Source organism: Oryzias latipes (genome assembly GCF_053564925.1).
Source record: "Oryzias latipes strain Hd-rR chromosome 1 unlocalized genomic scaffold, Olatipes_Hd-rR_3.1 chr1_Y".
NCBI lineage: Eukaryota > Metazoa > Chordata > Actinopteri > Beloniformes > Adrianichthyidae > Oryzias > Oryzias latipes.
The window spans coordinates 10,569,869-10,591,741 of NW_027616335.1; the positions used below are offsets into that span (position 1 = coordinate 10,569,869).

The 21,873-nt window shown below is 38.5% G+C and overlaps 1 protein-coding gene and 1 long non-coding RNA gene across 2 annotated transcripts; both read right to left on the minus strand.

Annotated features, from left to right (window-relative positions):
• Positions 1-9,058: 9,058 nt before the first annotated feature.
• On the minus strand, positions 9,059-10,901 carry LOC101164531 (uncharacterized). Its single transcript, XR_013654424.1, has 4 exons — positions 10,749-10,901; positions 10,612-10,657; positions 10,484-10,530; positions 9,059-9,659 (listed from the first exon to the last, which is right to left on the minus strand). It is a non-coding gene; the product is annotated as an uncharacterized LOC101164531 (long non-coding RNA).
• Positions 10,902-11,654: 753 nt separating this feature from the next.
• On the minus strand, positions 11,655-20,003 carry LOC101169663 (maternal embryonic leucine zipper kinase). The gene is made up of 18 exons (XM_023956469.2): positions 19,862-20,003; positions 19,529-19,642; positions 19,363-19,448; positions 18,253-18,369; positions 18,031-18,174; positions 17,855-17,923; positions 17,608-17,700; positions 16,889-16,987; positions 16,739-16,807; positions 16,455-16,553; positions 16,094-16,180; positions 15,836-15,961; positions 15,591-15,752; positions 14,968-15,226; positions 13,017-13,110; positions 12,781-12,937; positions 12,481-12,584; positions 11,655-12,385 (listed from the first exon to the last, which is right to left on the minus strand). The coding sequence occupies exons 2-18, from the start codon at positions 19,605-19,607 to the stop codon at positions 12,208-12,210; spliced, it is 2,022 nt and encodes a 673-aa protein (XP_023812237.1). The 5' UTR covers positions 19,608-19,642; positions 19,862-20,003; the 3' UTR covers positions 11,655-12,207.
• Positions 20,004-21,873: the final 1,870 nt, after the last annotated feature.

Sequence of the window (21,873 nt, forward strand, 5' to 3'; positions counted from 1 at the left end):
TTCTTGTACAAAAACATATTAAATAGCAGAAAAGACTTACAGGTACAAACACAAGATGATAAGATTTGCCTTCAAGTATTGTGGAGGGGAAGATTAAAAAAGGCTAAAGAAAAGCTTCTTTAAGAAAATGTGTATGTTTTTTATTCAATTTTCTAGTAGTTGCAAACAAAACTTGGTGTTTTTTCTCTTTGTGTGTTGTGTGTTGTCTTACTATCTGAATGTATTTTACTGCAGTGCGAATTTGCCAAAGATATCATATCACTTAATTTCTTTCTTATTTTTTCCAGACTTTAAATTGGTTTTGTTCAGAAAACTGGAATAAATTTGTTAATTTTATAATATTATTTTTTTATATTTCTGTTGTTGATATTGTAATTTGTTTTTAATTTCCTGGCTTTGAGTTCAGTGTTAAATATTAAATTGCAGTTTGCTTGATGCATCCTTTCAAACTCGGTCCGTGTACCTGTCCATATGTCCACATGAGTGACTGTTGTTGGTGAATTATTCCATTTATGTATCTGTAATGTGAAACTGAGAAGTAATTATTTGTAAATATTTGCCATAATTTTATTGGTCCCTCAGAATAAACATAATTTTTTGGAAGTGAAAGGTGTTGTCTGAGTTATTAAGTTTTACTGTAAACATTTTTTGAAGGAAATACTTGTTTTTCTGCTTTGTGAATGCCTCTAAATGCGCCTTTCAGCATGGACTGCATGTTGTTGACAACAGAGGTGCTGGTTGTTTGTGCCTGAAGTGTCACTTCTCAGCTCTACTCCCATCCTCAGGACAAACATGTTGTCCCACTGCCTCCCATTCCTCACCTCAGCAATCTGAGTGAATGGAGTGCCCCAGTGTTGCAGTCTTGGCTGCTGGCCGAGTCCACGAAGGGGCAGAGTTGTGTGTGAGTGTGTTTGTGTGTGTGAGGAGGAAAGAAGGAGGGGGTGATAATAGGACACAAGCCACGACATGGCAACAACACGCCACACACACTGAAAACAGCTCATACCCAGCTTGAGACATGGGCCAGGCTGTCGCAGATTGGGTGGCTGCCCAGTACTCCAGAACACAGAGCAACAACTGTGTGTATGTATGTGTTAATGTGACCTTGTTTTGGTTCCTTGCCAATAAAAAAACAACCCACCAAGACCCTAGAAAAACCTCTATATGAAAAGAAACAATGACCAAATGTCGTGTTGCCAATAAAACTGAAGTCACTTGCAGGGAAGATCCAGAATCAGAGTTTAACGTCAGAATCCATTTTTTTCTCCTTTCATCGAAAGGAGCAATTGAGCAGGGCTGCTGTGGACTAAACAAGTAACAAGGCCACTAGAAAAATAAGCCTGGTGCAGTCCTGCTGTATCAAACACTCACTGGCCCCTTTCTTAGGCACACCTGTCTAGCTAAGAGGGACCTGGCTGCAGACAACATGGCACCTTACATCATCGAATGGAAGCAGAAAGAATACAACTTGCCCTAATTCTAAAGTGTTCTGAACTGTAGAAAAATCTTTAATTAAAACTTGAAACAGGAAAAACTATAACTGTTAGAGTTGCCAGTTAAAATAAAGTTTTTCGAGCGATATGAGGGGACTTCCGGTTCCGGCAAAGGACTTCTGTCTCTGTACATTTATGTCTGCAGCCAGATTCTCTTGGTCCAACTACTCATTAATGCAAATTTCTAATCAGCCAATCACATGATGACAGCACAATGCATTTAGGCATGTAGATCTGGTCAAGGCGATCTGCTCCAGTTCAAACTGAGCATCAGTATGGAGAACAAAGGTGATTTAAGTGAGTTTGAATGAGGCGTAGTTGTTGGTGCCAGACTGGCTGGTCTGAGGATTTCAGAAACTGCTGATCTACTGGGATTTTCACCCACAACTATCTCTAGGTTTTACAGTGTGGGCAAAAGGCCTTGTTGATGCCAGAGGTCTGAGGAGAATGTCCAGACTGGTTCCAGGTGATAGAAAGGCAATAGTAACTTAAATAACTACTGGTTACAGCTGAGGTCTGCAGAAGAGCATCTCTAAATGCACAACATGTCCAACCTTGAAGCAGATGGACTACAGCAGCAGAAGACCACAACAGGTGCCGCTCCTGTTAGCTAAGAAAAGGAAACTGAGGCTACAATTTACACAGGCTCACCAAAATTGGACAATAGAGGATTGGCAAAACGTATGGTCCAATGAGTCCCTATTTTTGCTGGGACATTCAGATGTTAGGGTCAGAATTTAGCATCAACAACATGAAAGCATGGATCCATCCTGCCTTATATTAATGATTCAGGCTGCTGATATGATATCAAATGGTCTCCACAGTCAATCCATAAAACTTATAAATGCTACCAGTAGGAGGTATGCTCCACGGATTTCACATGCTGGTCCCAAGTCAGTAAATACAAATGATTGTGTCAGGAAGGGTTTCCAATGTGAAGCTGATGCCAAATTAAACACCCGATTTATGGAAAATTCTCTGGATTCACCTGCAAAAAGGAGCAGCTGAAAGGTCAAAAAGAATCCAAAGAAGTTGTTTAAGCCAAAATTCTTCAGGTTTGGTGTGTGTGTGTATTGTCCCTCAAGTTGAACGACTCTAGTAGCATCTAAAGTTAGTCACTTTTGTTGACCAAATAAGCGCTGACTAGGCTTTATGTTTGCTGGGATCAGCAGAAGCTGCAGATAAAAATTTCTGCTTAAACCTTCTACTTTTCACATATTTCAGAATTTCTACCAAGGACAAGGTGTTTGTCTAAAATCAAAAGCCAAATAGGTCTGGGGGGTATCCAAAAAACACAGCAGATATTTCTTTATTTAAATGTTGTTATTTCCAGACTAACACACAATGTCAGTGATGTAACTTTCATAGAACTGATGTTCAAACAGTTTGCCAGATGAGGGTTAGTTTTGTCAAAAGCAGCACTGAGCCGTCTGCACGTTTTACTCTCCTCTTTTCCCTTCACATTACATAATACAACCAAGCTCTGACACTGTTCCTCCCATCTTCTCTATTTCACGTTCCTCCTCCTCTGACTTTCTATACAAAGGCAGAAGACAGACAACAGCGGTGCTTATGGAGGCCAAGAAGTCATGCAAATTAACGTCAGTCAGAGTCTGTATATTTTGGCCCTCCAGAGCCCCTGTAGAGAAGAGTTGTGGGGCCAACTGAGTATAATTGGGCCTCAGATGATTAGTAAAGAGGACTTCATGCCAGAGAGAGAGAGGGGGGGGGTGCTGAAGATGTACGAGGAATGAAAGAGCAGGGGATTCAAACAAGAAGAGGAGAGAATCTGACAAAACAGAAAGCGTAAAGGGAAGTGCAGCGGTGAGCAGACACACGTGCTGCATATTCATGACCTCTGATGCGTTTGCATCTCTAGCTCTGTGCTTTCTTTCCACTCTGTCCTGTTCATCTCAAAGAGTATTAGTCCTGTTTTCACAAATGAGCAGCAAACACTTACACACTGTGTAAATTCATGTAATATACTGAGCGATTTTCTGCTACGGTTCATATTTGGTTTTCATGCATTTGTCTGTTCTTTAGTCATCTTCAAATCTTCTTATTTGGACGTTTGAAGCTATGCAGGTGTTTTCTGTTCTTACGCTGCCAGTGCTGATTTCTTCAGGGGGATTTTCGCTGCCCACATCCTCGGGATGTTCAACTCTTTTCAGGACTTCCATTTAGAATTTGGTTTTAGGTGGTGAAAGTAGGCAGTGAATCTGATTGCAACAAAGTATAAAGGTCTAGAGTAAAAAAAAACAAACAAGCAATGTGAGAAGGTCAGAAGAGCCACTACATTACGGTCTTTTTCACTTTACTTGGAATTACCAACATTTTGACTCTCACTGGTCGTCACACACCAAAAATGTGAGAGGATTTTTCTCCACATTTCATTCATCCCCAGAGGGAGCACTTATCTGCAGTCACATTGACGCTCTGGAACCAAGGAACCATTTACACTTTAACCCCTCCTAATATTAAGTGTCAAGTCTACCACTGTAACTAAACTGGGCATCAAAATAGAATCATCTCAACTTTATAGTCCCACTCTGATCATCTTATGATCTCCTTTAAAAGTGTTCTCAGTGGTCTTTTAAATTATTACGCCCTTTGTGAGTAAAATAAAAAAAATCTGTCATTTTTCTAGGATATGGTTTCTGCAGAGTTCACTAAGAAATTTAACTCCAAGTTGTGGGCAGACCGTTGGTGCAGAGCAAGCCGCTCCCATTTCCCATCATTCCTCTGTGTTCACTTTTGCCATAAGCCTACAGCCCTTCACACCCCCAACATCCCATTACCAATGCAACAAAAATGGTGAGCAATACTGGAGCTATCTAGTCGAACAGTTTTGAGCCAGATGCTAGTTCAGACGAGGAAAACAAAGACCTGCATGCATCTAGAAACTTTTTCCAATGGTATTTCTACATCTCTCCTCTGATGTGCAACAACTTGAATTAAAAGAAATCCTCAGAAATGCAATTTCAATCTTAATTTTCATTATATATGACTCCAACATGAGAAAAATGCTACAGCATCATATCAAAAACACACATAACACAATTTTTACTGGAGTGGTTATTTAAAGAGGATGACCTTTTAGATACACCAATTCTTGAATTTTATTAAATAATGAAACAGAAACGCAAATTGACATTATTGTTCAGACTTTTATAGATAGCCTGAATCATTGTTTTGTCCTCTTGTTAATTGATGCCGTTTCTTGGTCAAACTTCTGGCTCATCAAATGAAGAGAAACTGACACACAAAAGGCATAAAAATTCTGCTTTGACCTTATCACAGAAGACATTTGGACACCTCACAATGAATGCCTACATGCTCCTCGTTGCCCTTTCTAGCTCTGTTCATGTCCTCACACACTGAAATCCCAGATATGTAAAAATGTGTAAGCCTTGACAGGGTGATCATTTCTGGTCTTTACTTATCATTTGGACACAAAAAATGAGAAGGAACTTTGAATTTTTTTCTTCTTCCTTGCCACTCACAGCTCTTTAAAAACAGACGCTGCAACTTAAAAATGTCAGACACGACGAGCGTCTGTGCGTGCATGAGCTCAGAAAAATGTTGGACCTTTGACAGGCATGGAATCAGCTTGTAGAACTAATAGCCTAACTAATGCATCTACATTCCCTCCTTCTCCTTCCCCACCCTCACCCTCTTTTCCCTTTGCAAAACTGACATCTGCACTGAAAGGACAGAGGAGGGAGGGAAGAAGAGAAAACACGTAAAAAGAAAAGAGAGAAGTGGGTTGACAAGCTGTAGACTCCATCGCCCTCAGGTCTGACTCTGTCTATTTGCACTTTGCTCCTAGAGGGTTTGTCTCTTAGGATAGTGCTATGATGAATAGGCCTGTCTAAGCTAACCTAGCGGAGACCAATTAGAGAAAGAGATGAGAAGAGAGGAAGAAGGGAGGAAAAAAAACAAAGACAAAACTGAGGCAAAGTGAGTGTGGAACACAGACGGGAAAAAACAGGAGATGGAGAATAAGAGCAGAAACGCACACAAAAAAGAAGGGGTTGAAAAGACAAAACATGAAGGTAAAACACAAAGTTTCAAACAGTGCATTTTGGAAGGGGTTACTATTTGTACGAGCTGTCAGTGTTGGAGGAGACGCAGTGTGAGAAGGGCCGGCCTCCCTCTCACTTCTAACCTCGTTTGCTGCTGTTGGCTTTGACAGCCGAGACACACAAGCAGGACCTTTTACCGTTGTTCTGTCTGTTCCTCCACTCTCTCTCGTCATGTTTATTCTGTTCCACAGTCCCACTTTTAAAGACCCATTCAGATGAAAATGGCTTTTTTGTGTGTTTTTAACATGTTAATTTTTTCAGGACGAATGAAATTTACAAGAAAAATTACGGTAAGACAAAAATTGCATTTTTGAGTATTTCCTTTTTTTAAATCAGTGAATCAGCAGCAGACTAGAAAATGCCATTGAAAAAAGCTTATAGCTGTAACATAGAAACTACTAGATCGAGCTTCCTGCTCTGCTCCATTCTGATGAAGACTAGATCTATTTATGTCTTGGTTTTTCTCATCTGAGCTGCCATATGACTCAAAAATGCACGGGTGGATAGCTCCAATACTGCCTGCCATTTTGTTTATTATTTGTTATTTTAGGGTTGTGAGGGGATGTAAGCTAGCAGGAGAGAGTGTAAACAGATGGATTATGGACGTGAATTTCTTATGAATTCGTCCTGCTCTGCAGAAACTATGTCCTAGAAAATGACAGGTTTTTTACTTTGCCGAAAAACAACATGATCATAATTACACTAGAAATGCTTTTACAATAGATCAAAAGATGATTAGAGTGAGACTTTAACTGTCCAAGTCTCTTCTCCAATGATGATCTTCACATAAACATAAAAACTCTCTGCAGATACAAGCACTATTGTTAAAATGTGATTTGGGATCAATGTAAAAAAGGGACTTTAAGGACATTGTAGCAAGACACATTCATGGAAAACTGCTAGAAATCAACCTGTGAACTCATCAGAAATATGAAGCTGTGTGCTTTTTTGTTCCTGTGATTGCTAACACAAACTATTGGATGAAATGCTGAAACAAAATCTAATAGCCACTTAGCTTATCCCTCTTGCAAAATAATTATTTCTCTCACAGGCAATCTTAAGCTGTATATTGGCGAGTATCCTTCTGCAACTTTACTGAACAACTAGACACTGAACAACCAGAGCACAAGGCTCTTGGGGACAAAGGTTTGTTTGTACCATAATCACATTTGGCTTTCTCCTGCTAAAAACTTCCGTCCATCCATTCATTCATTCATTCATTCATTCATTCATTCATTCATTCATTCATTCATTCATTCATTCATTCATTCATTCATCCATTTTCTTAACCCACCATATCTCCCAGAGCCTGTCCCAGCTACTGTTGAGTGAAGCCAGGGTACACCCTGAACAGGTTTCCAGTCTGTCGCAGGGGACATACTCACTCACAACTAGAGACAATTTAGAGTAACCAATTAACATTCTGTAGCAGGTTTTTGGACGGTGGGAGGAAGATGGAGTGCCTGGAGAAAACCCACACATGCACAGAGAGAGCATGGAAACTCCACACAGAAAGGTCCCCGCTGGGACTCGAACCAGGGCCTTCTTGTTATGAGGAGAGAGCCGCAACCCTGCTGAAAACCTTTTTTTTTTAATTGATATTAAGTGATTTTTGATGTTCCATCACAACACTAGGAATGCTCCAATCCAAAAAGATGATTGGCATCCATATTAACCCTTGTGCTATCCTAGGCACTTTAACAGTGGGAGTTGGGTCATCTAGACCCCACAAGACAGTGTGCTGCACCGTTTTTCTTCAATGATTTGTGATCTTCACTGGTGTCCATGGATTACATGAAATCTTTCCACCTTAATCCACCTTTGTCATGGTAGGAAGAACACGTCGATGGAAGGGTGGGGTCATCTAAAATAGCACAAGGGTTAACACAAACAAAGACAAAATCTCAGAGTTAAAGGCTGCTGAGTGCTGTTTTTAATACTGGACTGGGTGGATGTAACTGTATACCACCCTGAAATGGTTTGAAATGAAAATTAAAGTCTAAAGTGATGGAAGTGACCTTAAAATATTTCAACTTTGTTAAATTCTATAAGTAATTTGTTGAAATCAGTGATACAATATAATAATTCAAAACACAAATACGCAAGATTTCCCATGCACCAAGTAAGTTATTTGAGTTGATTTATTTCAAGTATGTTGTAAAAACAACAGATACATGAATACCCTCACTGATAATCATTCAATTTATGGAACAGTGGACTCAAAACTGTCACTGCATCCATCTGAGTTAACTGAAGTTATGTAAAATATCGATCCATCAATCTTCTTGTGGAGGATTGTTTGTTGGGGTTGCTGGAGTCTATCCAGCTACTTCAGAGCAAAAGCAGGGTACACCATGGACAGTTCACCAGTCCATCAAAGAGCTTATGTAAAATATACTAAATGCAACCACAATCACATGCAGATTAATGCAGTATTTGTTCGGGTTTCACATCCCAACATTTTTTGGCTTGAGAAGAAAAGGAAAAGTTGTCGGGGATTAATTTTTCAGGTGTGGTTGACAAATGTTTATCCTTTCAACCATTTAACCGACTTTCCACTATTCTTGCAAGGGGGCTCCACTCTACATCTCATTCCTGCAGACGATATCCATCCATTTTCCCATCTCTGAGACAATTACAAACTCCCCTCTTTTCATTTATCACCAACAATTAAAACAGCACAGGCGTAGACTACTTTATAAGCCAAAAGCCAATGGACGAGAGGAGCGTAAGGAGGCGATTGAAAGTGGAATGAAGTAGAGTCAACAATGAGAAAGAGAGAGCAAGGCTGACAGCACAATTAAGGTTTTTAATTCTCTGCTTGAGTGGGCCAGTCCAGTCTTTATGCTAATTAGGATGCCACGGCCATGTAATAAATCTCTATGATCCAGCCTCATTTCCCCTCTGTCTTTCAGTCTCATTCACACAGACATGCGCTCAATCCCACAACCCCTCCCCCAAAAAGTTTGCCCATTACTTTTCATCGTTAAACCCTTCGCTCAGGGTTAATGGTTTTGATAGAAGTGGTTGTTTTTGTGCATTTTCCACCATTTTCTCCTCCCCCCCCCCAAGTTTTTCCTGCAGATCTGTTTACTGGTTGGGCAAGCATCCAGTGCCCCGACTTAATGCTCCCACCACATGTAGTTTCTCTCTCTGTTAACTCCCTTTAGTGTTTTACAGGGATATGGTTTGCCTTGCACTGTTGAACTTCACTGCATAAACACGGAAAGATTAAAAAGACTGATGTAATGAATGCAGAAGATTTCCTCCTGTTCCTCTTTTGTCCTCATCTCCATTTGACAGACATGACTAATGATAACATCTGTAGATGTGAAGCAAACAGCACAACAATCCGCAGATAATTGGAGGGGCCGCAGTTCTAACTGGAGAAAGGAAAATGAGAAAGATAAGTGGACAACCCTTGGCTGTTGGTTAAAGTAGCGACTAGCAGATGCTTTTTTACTCATTTAAAAATCAGAGTCATACGAGAGTGTTTTATTTTGCTTCCTTATAAAGTGTCTCAAAACCAATTTACACACACACACACAATAAATGTAAGAAGAATTCAAGCAGTTTTGCATGTATAAAAATTAATGAATTTTAAAGAAGGTTCAAAGCTGCTTAAGCCGAGGTTCTTTTTTTCCTGGCAGAAACAAACCACAACAAAAAGTCAGCCTTGTTTTGCAACTCTAAAAAATATCCTTCTTGGTTTGGTTTTCATTTGATGCTCCACTCTCCACTGCTGGAGTCGCTTCGCTGCCTCATCTGTTGTCACCTCTTCAACGGTCTCACGATCAGTGGAGTTAGATCGTGCGAGGGTCAAAACTACTATCACCACCCCAACCACCAGGGTCATGTGAAGCAGGTACAGGGTGATTTGGAGACAAGTCAGCAGCAGGGATACGCAGATAGTCGCCACACACCAAGGCCCAGCAAAGATCAGCGCAACGGAGTAATGAAGGGCGCTGAGACCAAGAGCTGGGATGGATATGATGAATCTGACGAGTATGGAAGCCACCCAGGAGTACAAAGAGAGTGGAGATAAGAGGAGAGTGAGCACCAACTCCCCCAGGGTTCCTTTCTGCAAAAGCAAAAGAAACAAGGACACATCAAGTGTTGATTTTTTAAAAAGAAAGAGAAATGACTATTCGCACATGATAACGGGGGGTTAAAATACATGCGAGCAATATGCATCTTGGCCGCACTCATAACGTTTAGCTGAAAGGAATTTCCATCACTTCTTATGCTTGATTGCACATAAATATGTGCAAATAAGGGTCTTAAAAAATGTTTTTCTTAACAACTCTTTAGATGTCGTGTCATTTTGACTCCCTAAACTAATACTTACATTTACACATTTGACATCAAGTTTTGAGGACTTAAGTGAAAATATGGTTTTAGTCTGATGTAATTTTATAAGACCACCAACATTATAGCATCCTATGGTTTCCTATGAAAATGCCACAGTTCCAGGGTTAAAAGTGGCACCCCTGTAAACAATCCTGAAACTGCCATAATCTTAGCTATTGTGACACAGCTCAGACTCAGCAGTTACATCTCAAACTTGTGGCACAGGTCATGGTCAATTCTCATCCCAGCAACTGCAAAGTTAAAAAAAAAAAAAAAAAAAAAGAAAAATTCAATACCCCCACAAATAGTGTAAAAATATTTTTCTTCAGGGAACACCTCAACTGCAATTAGTGAACACTTTTTTTTTTTAATTCTCTTTCCTCCCAAATAATAAACTCTTAAATGTGCCAAACTTAACACTTTATATAAACAGAGAAGCTTTTTTTTTTTAAATCGATCCATTTTGCCCCAATTTGGGAACCAGAACGGAAAGTGACAAAGGAAACAATTCTGTGCCCCAATTTTAACCGTAAACTCCTATTTTTTCTCACTAACCTCATGAGTATTTCCTTTGTCACCTGACTGGTCAGCTTTCAGAAGCCCTGCGAAATTAGTAGAGCAGATTTACAAGCGAGAACGAGATGTTTAGGTCACTTGTGTTGTGATATTTGACCAAAACTCACATAAGAAAAGAAGCACAAGAGCAATTATCAGGAAACCTCTCATTTTCTGCCACAAAAGAGAAATGATTTAAAATAAAATTTTTCTAAACATTGTCAGTTTTAAGAGCAACTTGTTAAATAGCCACTTTGCCACTTACCCAGAAATATAGGCCAGCTAGATGCACATGGCGTTCAGCTTCCTCCTACTTTAACAACGTCCCATATTATTCCAAATTCTTCAGCTTAAACCAAGTAATCCTCCTCATGTGCTAACCACATGTTTTCTTTGAATCTCAAACAGGAATGAACTAATGAGCCCAGACTGATTTTTGGAAAATCAGCTCCACCTGTTTGAAGGGAGGAACAATGGAGGTTCGGTTCATGGTCCAACAGCCGACAGACAGATCTTTCAAATTTTAAACTTAAATATTTTATACAGTAAAAAATGTCAAATTTAAGATGAAAGAAAAAAACAATTTTGTGATAAAAAGCAGCATGGATGAGAGGTGATTAGAAATATATAAAGAAAGTTTTTTTTCTCATTAAACCTTGCTTCTCACACCTGAAAGAGTCACAACTTTAAATTGCCAATCAGCAGGTGGCCTTTAACTTTTGTTTTTAGCCATTTCCAGAACTTCCATATTTTTCAATTTCTCCATACCAAACATTCTGTTGTCTTAAATATAAAACTATCTTCCGTTTAAATAATCTTAGATTCCTCTTCCTGTTTAGAATTCAAGAATTTGGTAGACAACATGCTGATCACTCTACAAAAGGCATTTTGGTTTAAATGCTATGGAGTTTCTAATATTTTTTAACCAAAGCTGCTTTATTAGGGGTAATTATTGAAAAAAAAATCTACCAACAAAATAATTTGTTTTATATATATTCTATTCTTTGATTTAAAAAAAAAATTAACATTTGAAATATTTAAAAGATCTAACAAGCAAAAATCTGGGAAATCCTCAACATTTTACAGGCTGAGAATGTTTGAAAGTCATCTTTAACTAATTGGTAACTTTAACTAACTGCCCCAAACACTTTTCTCCCCCCATCGGTCTCAATAAAAGCGGATATCTTTTATTATGTTAATTTACAAAATTAGTTAAAAACTCACAGACAGACAAAGAAAAAATAGAAACATGTCAACAAAAAAAATACTTCACATAACCGTGTCAAACATCATTATAGAATACAACAGAGCTGTAAACACATAAAATAAAAGACAAAGAAAGACAGAAAATCAGCAGTATTCTGTGTTTTTGTTCATCAGGCAGGTGTTGCACCTTAAGGGGAAAATTTTATCAAGACATAAAACAAACAGCAGCCAAGCGGTTCAGCTGAAATCGTGCTGCTCTATTTCATACACTCCAACACAGTTGACAGCAGATGTTTGCATAATAGTAAGAAAAGGAAATGAAAAAAAAAAGGCATTTTACTTTTACCATTAAATTCCCTAACCCACAAAGTGTATTGTAAAACGTCTATAAACTTTAAGAAATGCTTCCATAGTCTTGGCAAACGTCTGTTTAGTCTGAACAGACTCACAGGGAGGCCATATTTCTGACAAACAGACCAGTGTCCACAGACAGTGATGCAGTCAGAGACATGCATCCCTTAAATACGGGATGTGGAGAGGATATCCTCAACTAAATGCTTGTAGACCCAAGCATCTCCTTTCAGTCGTTGGCGACGCACGCCAACGACTTCCGGCCTCTGCAGCAGGCACACCTCCAACTCGAACGCCATGGTCACCTTTCCAAAGTCACCCCAGGTCTGACACTTCAGGGTGTAGCTGAAAATGACGACATTTTTTTATATTAAATGCAATTTTAGTATTTCATAAAAGTGTGTTTGGGTGAAAAGACAGCAGGAGGAGTAGCTACTTACCCTTTCTGTGTGAAGTCAACATTTTTCTCTGGCAGGATGGAGAGAATCTGGTTCAGGACCTGGTCTGGATTAGTTTGGCTGGTCAGAGTCACATTATACTGGGCCTAGAAAAACAATTTAGAATCAATTAAAGCAAACCTATAAAAAGACAGAGCAAAGAAAATGGGACACAAAACATCTCTTTTTTTTTCTCTTCATTTTAAACCCCTTTTTATGTATTGCCGTTGGTGAATCATCAAGTACAATAAGTGGATATATTCACTTGAAGGGAACGATATATCCGCTGTGACATATCTGTACCTTAATCTTCCGTGGACCGTCCCGGAGGGCCTTTCTCTTACTCGGGGTTAGCATTGTGATCACCTTATCCAGACCTCTCTCCAAAGAACCAAACATCTTCCCGGCTCGCTTCTTCTTGCCACTGTCCCCTGTGACAGCCATGTCCAGCGACCTAGACCTGAAGAGAAAAGCAGCATCAAACATGAACCCTAATCCCAACGGTTGATTTCAGTTTCCTGCATTTCCTGTTTGCTCACCTTCGCTCTGGACTAAAAGCTAAAATTTCAATTTTTGTTGGTTCATTGTTTTCTATTGTCTTCTTATTGTGTTCCTTAGATGCACTGTCACCACCTGTTAGAAAAAAAAACAACAAACAGTCAGAGACTCTCAAAGGAAAGCATACAGATAAGAATACAAATATACAAGAATACAAATAAAGCAGCAAAGACTGCACTGCGCAAAAAATTCACAGTTTAACTAAAGCAGTGGAGAATCAAACAGGATTGGCTTTGAATAAATTGCAAAAGCTTCCCTGTGACATAAGTTCAAACAAAAAAATTTTCATTTCACTGAGAAATTCAAATATGTCGTCAGAACTAAAAAGGAGGAGAAAAAAGGTTTCTGCACCAGAAACCAACCTGGGCACAAAAATGTACATTTTCTTCATAACGTGCCCGCATCATATCAGTCAAAGCAAATATTTTAGCGCAAGACAGAGTGCTCATCAGAGCACTTTGGAAATCAAACAGAAAATGTCTTTAATATTGTTGCCACACCCTGTTGCAAAACATGAAAAGGTTTAGATATCTGTGAAGGCATTTTAAAAGCAATTTCTAGCGTAGAAAACCAAGGAACTGATCCATTAAAGACGCACTCTGATAAAAAATAAATCTTGTTTTTGGTGTTTTTAACATGTTGTTGTGGACGTGTATAAAAAAATAAAACTTTAAATTGCATTTCTGATTTTCATTAATTCAAATTGTTGTCAACCAGGAACAGAGAAAAGAATACGGTTATCAAAAAGGGCGTATTTATGATGTAGAAAATATGCAACAAGGACAGGAAAGGGGGTTGCTTCCCACCAATGATCCCGCCCTAAACTCAGAAGCAAATTTGTAATGAACTACTGTGGCGCTGCAGAAACTATGTCCTAGAAAAACATTTTTTAATTGGAGCTAAGGAAAAAAAAACGGCATAATCATAGTTAAACACCCACAAGGCAACTCTTTAAAAAACAGCTCAAAAGATGATTTGACTTTAATTTAAATGTCTCACTCACCGCACATTCTGCCTCAATGAAACTAGACAAAGATATCAAGAACTAGAGGGTTCCAAACTTCTGAAAGAAGCTGTTTGGTGCTTAAATGCGAGCAAATTGACTGGCGCTGACACAAAAGAGAGTATGACATACACAGACACACATGTGCACGCAGTCACACACAAGACTGAGAGCTGGGCTTAAGTGGCAAGAGAACACATGTCACTACAGCCCAAGTGGGACAGTGACCAAAGGAAGGCGACAGCTACACCTGTCAAAGCGCACGCCTGGGGACAGACATACACAGCCCACTCTGGGTGTGTGTGTGCGAGTGTGTAAGAGAGTGTGGACGAGGATGTCACAGTCAGCATGTTTGCTCCAAACTGCAGCTCAAACACTGCAGCTAGAACACTAAGACAGGCTCCTCAGGTTTACCATGAACTGCAGAGAGTTAGCAAACAGCCAAATTTCAACAGGAAACTAATGAGGCTGGACATCTGAACAGAAAAGGCACGACGACAAATAATTACAACTTTAATCGTTCTCTATTCATATTAGTGCCCTTCATTTAGAGATAAGTGAATAGAATTAGCTGCCCGATAATCGCCTCACCTTTGAGTTGGACAGTAATAAGGGTGCGTCTGTCCATTTTCAGTGGCGTAATGACAGATAAATTATTGAAATATGAGGGGCTTTGGAAGAAAAACTGGTCCAATAAATGAGTTTATTACTGGAAGACAATTTACTTGCAAATGTGTAGCATGTGGCTGTGGCACTTGTGATTACGGGTGCAAGCACTATGAGGCCAAAAAAGCAAAAATGAAAGAGGGAGGTCTGGAAAAAGTCAATTAAATATTGTTAATCTAACAGTATATTTCTTAGAGGAACAAACTCATAAGAATGAAAAGAAAAATAATAATACACCAAAATCGACCAGAAACTTGTCTTACCTTTCGGCGTGCCTGCATTGGATTTGTTGGCATTGACGTTCTGGTTGGGTGTTGTTAACACATTCTTGATGGAGCGTGGGTTCCTCTTACTGGGCACAGGGGTGCGAGGGGGAGGCAGCGCAAACATTTCCGCTCCTTTGTCCTCAGCAAGATTCTCCTTGTTCTCACTTTTTTGCTCTTGATCTCTTTGCCGCCGCCTCCCCCTCTCCTCCATCGGGCTGCGAACATATCTTTTTTCCACTGTTGGTGACACTAATCTCTATAGAAACAAAGAAGAAACGGTTGATATGAGAGCGTTGATCCAACATTTGTAATTTGTTGACATATTTGATTTTCCCTAAATGGTCTTAAATATGAAAATCTATTTATTTCATCAGTTAATTTTACAGAAAAAAATGTGTAAAAAGTGTACCTATCTCTTATCTTTAGCTAGTACCTGGCTAGCTGCTGCAGCAAGGATCTAAAATATTTTAGTGTTCAAAAGTGCTAATCTAGTTTTTAGAAGAGTGAACACTTCTGTCAGCTTTTTCTCTCAATCTTTCAATCATTTTGTCAGGTTTGGAGAGCATAAATGCTAACTATTTAATTTTTTCCTGAATTAAATTATCTACTCAGCCACATACCTTGTCTCTGGTGGTGTTTCTGTCTGCTTGACCTCTGACCCCATGGGGTCTGTACTGTGGGACTGAGACCCATGGACAGTCATCAATGTAGTCCGAACAGAAGTCCAAAGAACCAATAATCACCGTCTCGTCATCCTCAACGAAGTGAAGGCCCTCTCCAATCTCAAAGGAACAGATAAAATTCTTAAGATTCTAGAGAGTCTAGAAAGTGGATTGAATGCTTGAGATGTGGCTAAGATCCTGACCTGCAGTTCTCTGTGCAGAGGAGAGTCCTCACAGGCAGCTGGCTCACGGCGCAGACGGACAGGCTTTCCTCCCCGCTTCTTTGACAGCAGCAGCAAATATGTGGCTGTGGTCTGGTCATACTTCCACTGAGAAAGTCAAGATCTCTTAGAAATAGTTTTTTTTTTTTTTAAATCAATCACAAACACTGCTTTTATTCAGATGAACTGAGAACAGACTGAAATATAAAGACAATTATGCCCAGATGAGTCCCCACACACCTCCTTCACCAGCGCTGTAGTGCTCTCTCTCGACTTCTTCATGTAGACCGCCATCTCAGTAATGCAGTCTTCATCAATGTGGCCAAGCTTTAAAGAACAAACAAAAACAGACCTACCTTATTGTACAAATAGGCCTAAGATACCAAACTCTTTATAAATATGGTACTATTATATGCAAGCAAGTACATTTATGTATTCCAAAAAATAAGAACGAATGACCAGAAGGGACAAATGTTAAAGAGTAAAAAAACCAAAAAGAAACATTAGAAAACAGAAGAGGTTGGCGACACGCCCCCTTAACAAAAAACATGTTGTAATTGCTTTGCTTGAGTTCGTATCCTTATTGTCAGAGCGTCTGTACCGGCTGCTTGCTGAACCACTCGACAGGACTATTATAGTCCTTCATCACCCAGGGATGGTTCAACAGCTGTTTGACAGTGAGGCGCCGCTTGGGGTCCACCTGCAGGACACACACAGAAACTACAGTTAAAAACGACACCATCGGATCAAGAAAAATGTCTGTAAAATTCAAGGAATTTCGTTTTCATTCTGTGCTAGTACATTTTTATAACTTGGGAATTGCTGGAGTGTTTAAACTAGGATTCATCTTAAAAAAAGAAATAAACATAAGGGCCCAATACAAACCTGCATCATTTGGTTTAGGAGGAGGATGCTACCTGGAGATAGCCAGGGTGGATTCTCATATTTACCTCTCTAAAGGAAAAAACAAAAAAGTTAAAAAAGCAAACAGACATCTATTGTCTTTACTGGAAATAAACTCAACAGTGCTCTTACTGTGATCTTTCGATAAAGAACCATGCAGTTGTCATCATCAAAGGGTAAATATCCACAAAGCAGAGCGAACAGCAGAACTCCCATACTCCACACATCGGCCTAAAGGTTACACAGCTCAACAGTGTTTATAATGAAGCGTTAAATACAAAATGAATATGGTCATAAAAGCAGAACTGTGAAACAATTTTTTCTTAACATTTTTACTGGGTGTCAGCAACAAATGTTCTGTTGGATTACAGACTCACTCCAATCATCTTTTGATCCATTTAAAAAGCATTCTCACTTGTCTTATTTATGATCATGCCCTTTTTATACAAAAATATTTTTTTTAAATCATTGTTTTAAGAACATAGTTTCTGCAGAGTGGCGGTAGTTCAATGGAAAAATTCTTCTGAGTTGTTTGCAGGACCATTGGCATGAGCAACCCCACCCCCCTTCCTGTTGCTGGGAGCTCAACTAAAGGAGCTTTTGGCCTATCCAGCAAATATTCTAGGTAGCAAATACTCTTTTTTTTCAACTGCATTTTTTGTCTGCTCATGATTCACAACAATTTGCATAAAGAAATACTTAGAAATGTAAATTTGAGCTTAATTTTCTTTGGATATGTCACAAGAGCATTTTAAAAACAGAAAAAAACAGTTTTCATCTGAGTGGGTCTTTAAAGTATCTTAAACCCCTAAATTCCCAAATCATGTATGCAAACAGCTTTCCCATCCTACCTCTGATCCTATATATGCCTTTCCCTGAATGAGCTCAGGAGCAGCATAAGCAGGACTGCCACAACATGTCATCAGCTCGTAACTCAATCCTCCCTGTAACAAAAGCAAATCCGCAAAAATCAGCTTGGCTTTCTAGAACACTGTTAATTTGATATTTATTCATGTTTTTATTGTGATATAATGTGCCCTTTAAGTTAACATTGCAACTCTGATCTACACGCAGTAGAAAAGAAACATGGGGAGATACCTTGGGTTTGGCACACAAGCCAAAGTCTATTAACTTCAAGTTTTGGTCTTCGTCGATTAAAAGGTTTTCCTAAAGCAAAAAACAAAAAAATGAATGAAGTTAAACCTAAATTAATCTGCCATCACATTTGAGGTAACACTGTGTCTTCGCAAATATGCAGCAACCCTTCTATTTACCGGTTTTAGGTCTCTGTGAGCGTATCCTTGGCTGTGGACATAGGCCAGGGCGGAAACAATTTGTCTGAAGAAGACCCTGGTCTCTTCCTCTGACAGTCGATCCTTTGCAATGATATAATCAAAGAGCTCTCCACCGGGGCAGTACTGAGGGACAGAAAGGTAAAAATTAAAAAAAAAAAAATGTCCCAGATCACACACACATAAAAACTAGATGCTCTTTACCTCAAGGACCATGAATATCTGCAAGGAGGTTTCGATGACGTGATAAAGTCGACAGATATGCTGATGACTCAGGTTCTTCATTGCCTCAATCTCCAACTTTACACGAGGCAAGTCATCCTGTGAAACATTAAAAAAAACATACTTTTTATTTTTAAAAAAACTTGGATTTTTTTTCTCAAATGCTTAACTTTGAAACCTAAATAGATTTTTAATAATTAGATGAAAAGCTAATGTTAAAAATTATTTTTGACTGAAAAAAACAAAGAACCACAATCTGTTTTTTATGGCCCAATTCTGAAAACCTTTTGTTTGGTTCAAAAGTACCTTGGCATACAGGAGAAAACGATGTTGAGATCAGTCCTAAAAATGCCAACATTTTATGAAGGCGTTGTTGCATCTGCCCCCTTCTACAGAATGAGCTCCTGGGGGGATTTGATGTACTGACAGGAAGAAGATCAACAAATTGGTCCAGAGATCCGGTCTTTCCTTACATCAGCTTTTAGACTCTAAAACACCTCATAGGCATTGGATACTTGTTTTTTTTATTAGATGATTTTTTTGTTTAGTGTTATCTTTTATCTGCTGTTTATATATATATATATATATATATATATATATATATATATATATATATATATATATATATATATATATATATATATATATATGATATATAACAAATCAATATCCCTGTTGTTGGATCAATTAAAGTTCTATTCGATTCTAATTATAGCTGCAAGTCCAAACAATTGACATGTTGCATTTTTGCCAAATGCGGTGGCATACCAGCAAAACTTTCTATTGTCTTTTTAAAAAAAAGACATAGGTTCACAAGTCTGACTTGTTAACTTGCAACTTTGGAATTTGCGCACAATGTTGTTTTACTATTTTAAAATTTCTTTAGACATTCTCTATGTAAGTAAAATCCTACAAGAATATGTTAAAAACACAATTTTTATTGGAGTAGGTCTTTAAAGAGAAAAGGGTTGTGTTTGTGGCTCTTTAATACTCTAGCTTTAACTTTTGAACTTTACACACTACACATAGGTCACCTGCAGGTTCTGTAAGCACACTGCCACTTGTTACTATAAGACTTCTTTTTAAACCTACCCCAAGATCTTTTTTGTTCATTATTTTAATAGCAACCTTCTCCCCCGTTAGAATATGCCGGCCCAGTTTGACTTTGGCAAAGCCACCTGAAAAATAAACAGGGATTCAAACACGATACCATAAAGTTTGAGTATAATAATCGTATATCAAAACACGATATTATTACCTGAGCCGATGGTTTCATACACCTCATAATATTTGTCAAGCTCTGCCGTTCCACGGGGCTCCGTCCTTTCCACAGGCATCTCCCCTGTGTGTGTCGCTTTAAAAACAAACGACGCTGTGATAAAAAAAAAACATGATATATGAACAATGAAATGAAAATACCTTCAAAACTCAGTGTAAATATTTAGCTAACGCCGGTACTAGCTAGCTAAAGTTAAGCGACACATTTAATAAAACGGAAAAAATGGCTAAATGTTTTCAGTTTAAAACAAAAAAAAAAAGAAGTGACCATATTTTCAAACTGTCTTTAACATAATGGAAATTGTACATTTACCTGTGTTTTAGTGAAAAACAGACCGAGAATTGTCAGTGGACGCCCAGCCTCGGTGGGAATGTTTTGTTCCACAAGTTTGAATTTCGCACGTTGAAGTTGACGTCATTTCCTGCTTCCGGTTTGTGCTTTGTCCTCCCCCTTGTGGCGTAAAGTGGTCCTGACTGATGTTTTAAAAACTGTTTTAAATGTTGAAAACAAGATTAATATAAAATAATAAAGAAAAAGAAACTTTTTCATTATTTTTTTAAATCTTTTCCGCAAAGATGATCAAATAATTCTTGACTGAGCCTTCACTGTGGAGAATTGGTTTATTTCTCCAATGCTTGCATGAGTTTTCTAATTCGTTTGCCCTCTTTCCTTACCGGACTTGGGAACAGCACATGGAAAAATTGGAAAGTGACTTTTGAGTCCCAAGACATTTACCCTGATAATTGTATCAAGCATGCAGTTTTTTCCCCCCATGTTTCCGGTCAATATTTTCGAAGTTTTAATTACATTTATTTATGACATATATGTACTGTTTACAAAAGAAAAGAAAAACTTTTATTTAGCACATTACTTTGTGGTAAATACAATTCAACAGTAGAAAAAAATAACTAGATGAAAAGAGAAAATATAAAAAAAAAAAAAATTATTATTTATTATTATTAATTGTACTTTGAGTTCTTTATATTAGTTTAATCAAGAAGATTATTTTGCTTTGCATATTTTAGTGTAAATATATTTGACGCGTCACTGGTTCAAACCTTTAAAAGTGATTACTTGTATCAAATATTTAAAATATTTTAGAAATTGAGTGAATAATCTCTGATACTTTTAAAGGGAGAACCTTCAATGCTTTGATGTTTTTCAAATTGTTTTGAACAGAGATTATTGGTTTCTGATGAAACTTCACCTCAGGAACTTACACGTCAAGCAGAACTTTAGTACTGCAGGTCTGCAGTTTCTAAAATGTGTTAAGTAATCAGGGTCCCCAACAGCACACTTGGCATGAAGAGGTCCAAACACAGTATGTCACAGTTTTCATAAAGGTCTTGGACACTAACACTGGCTTTCAGGTTGGTAAGTGGAACCTCTGAGGTGGAATGGATCTTGTTCGTTACATGTGTTTTCTAAATAGCTTAACCTTTTGGAATGTGGCAGCGGAAAATAACCAAAGAGGTGTACTCATGGTGCAAATAGGTGTGCATGTTTTAAGTCTGTAATTTAGGAAAGGCAAGTGGGGGAGCTAGCAGACCAAAGTGTGAATTCAAACCAACCCCTACTTTGCGATATAATCACTCTCACTGCTGCATTGCTTTCTCTTACCAAAAATGTCACAGAAACCATGTTTTTCCAGAGTCTAAATTTACTAGAAGAGGTCAAAGGCTTTTATATTTTTAGCCAGTCAACCAACCCACATAAACAGCTGCAGGGGAATTTCATTCATTGAACGGTCATCATACCATTTTTTACACCGCTGTTAGAAAAGGACTTGGTTTTTGACGAAGTAACAAGTGGTTAGAGGACGTCCAGGTGTCAGCAAGACAACAGAACCTCTCATTTAGATTGTGAGGCAGATGGTTAGGATGGGACAGACGGACATCAAACAGCCGACAGCTGGGGAAAACAGAGAGGGGAAAGCAACTGATAGGAAAAAGAGACACAAAAGAAAACAATGTTTTTCTCTTGAATAACTTTATTCTCTGTTTGTTACTCTTTGCCAGATGATATATTAAGGATCCCACTTAATCTTCCAAAGATTAAAGTTGAAAAACTACTAGATTTGGTTAATTTACAAAAAGTTTGAGTTTTTAATCAGATTTCTAGATTCACAAACAATAGATTCAGTTAACATCCACATTCTGTTGGGTCTGTTGTGCTGCTGTGGGATGTTACTTGAGATCTGCATTGTTGAAGCTGATGCTATGCTTCCAGCTGCTGGAATGTTGTGTGTGTGATTACAGTAATACCTATTAAGCTGTCACTGTGAGAAACAGACACCTGGACAGACGTTTCAGTATTCCCTGACA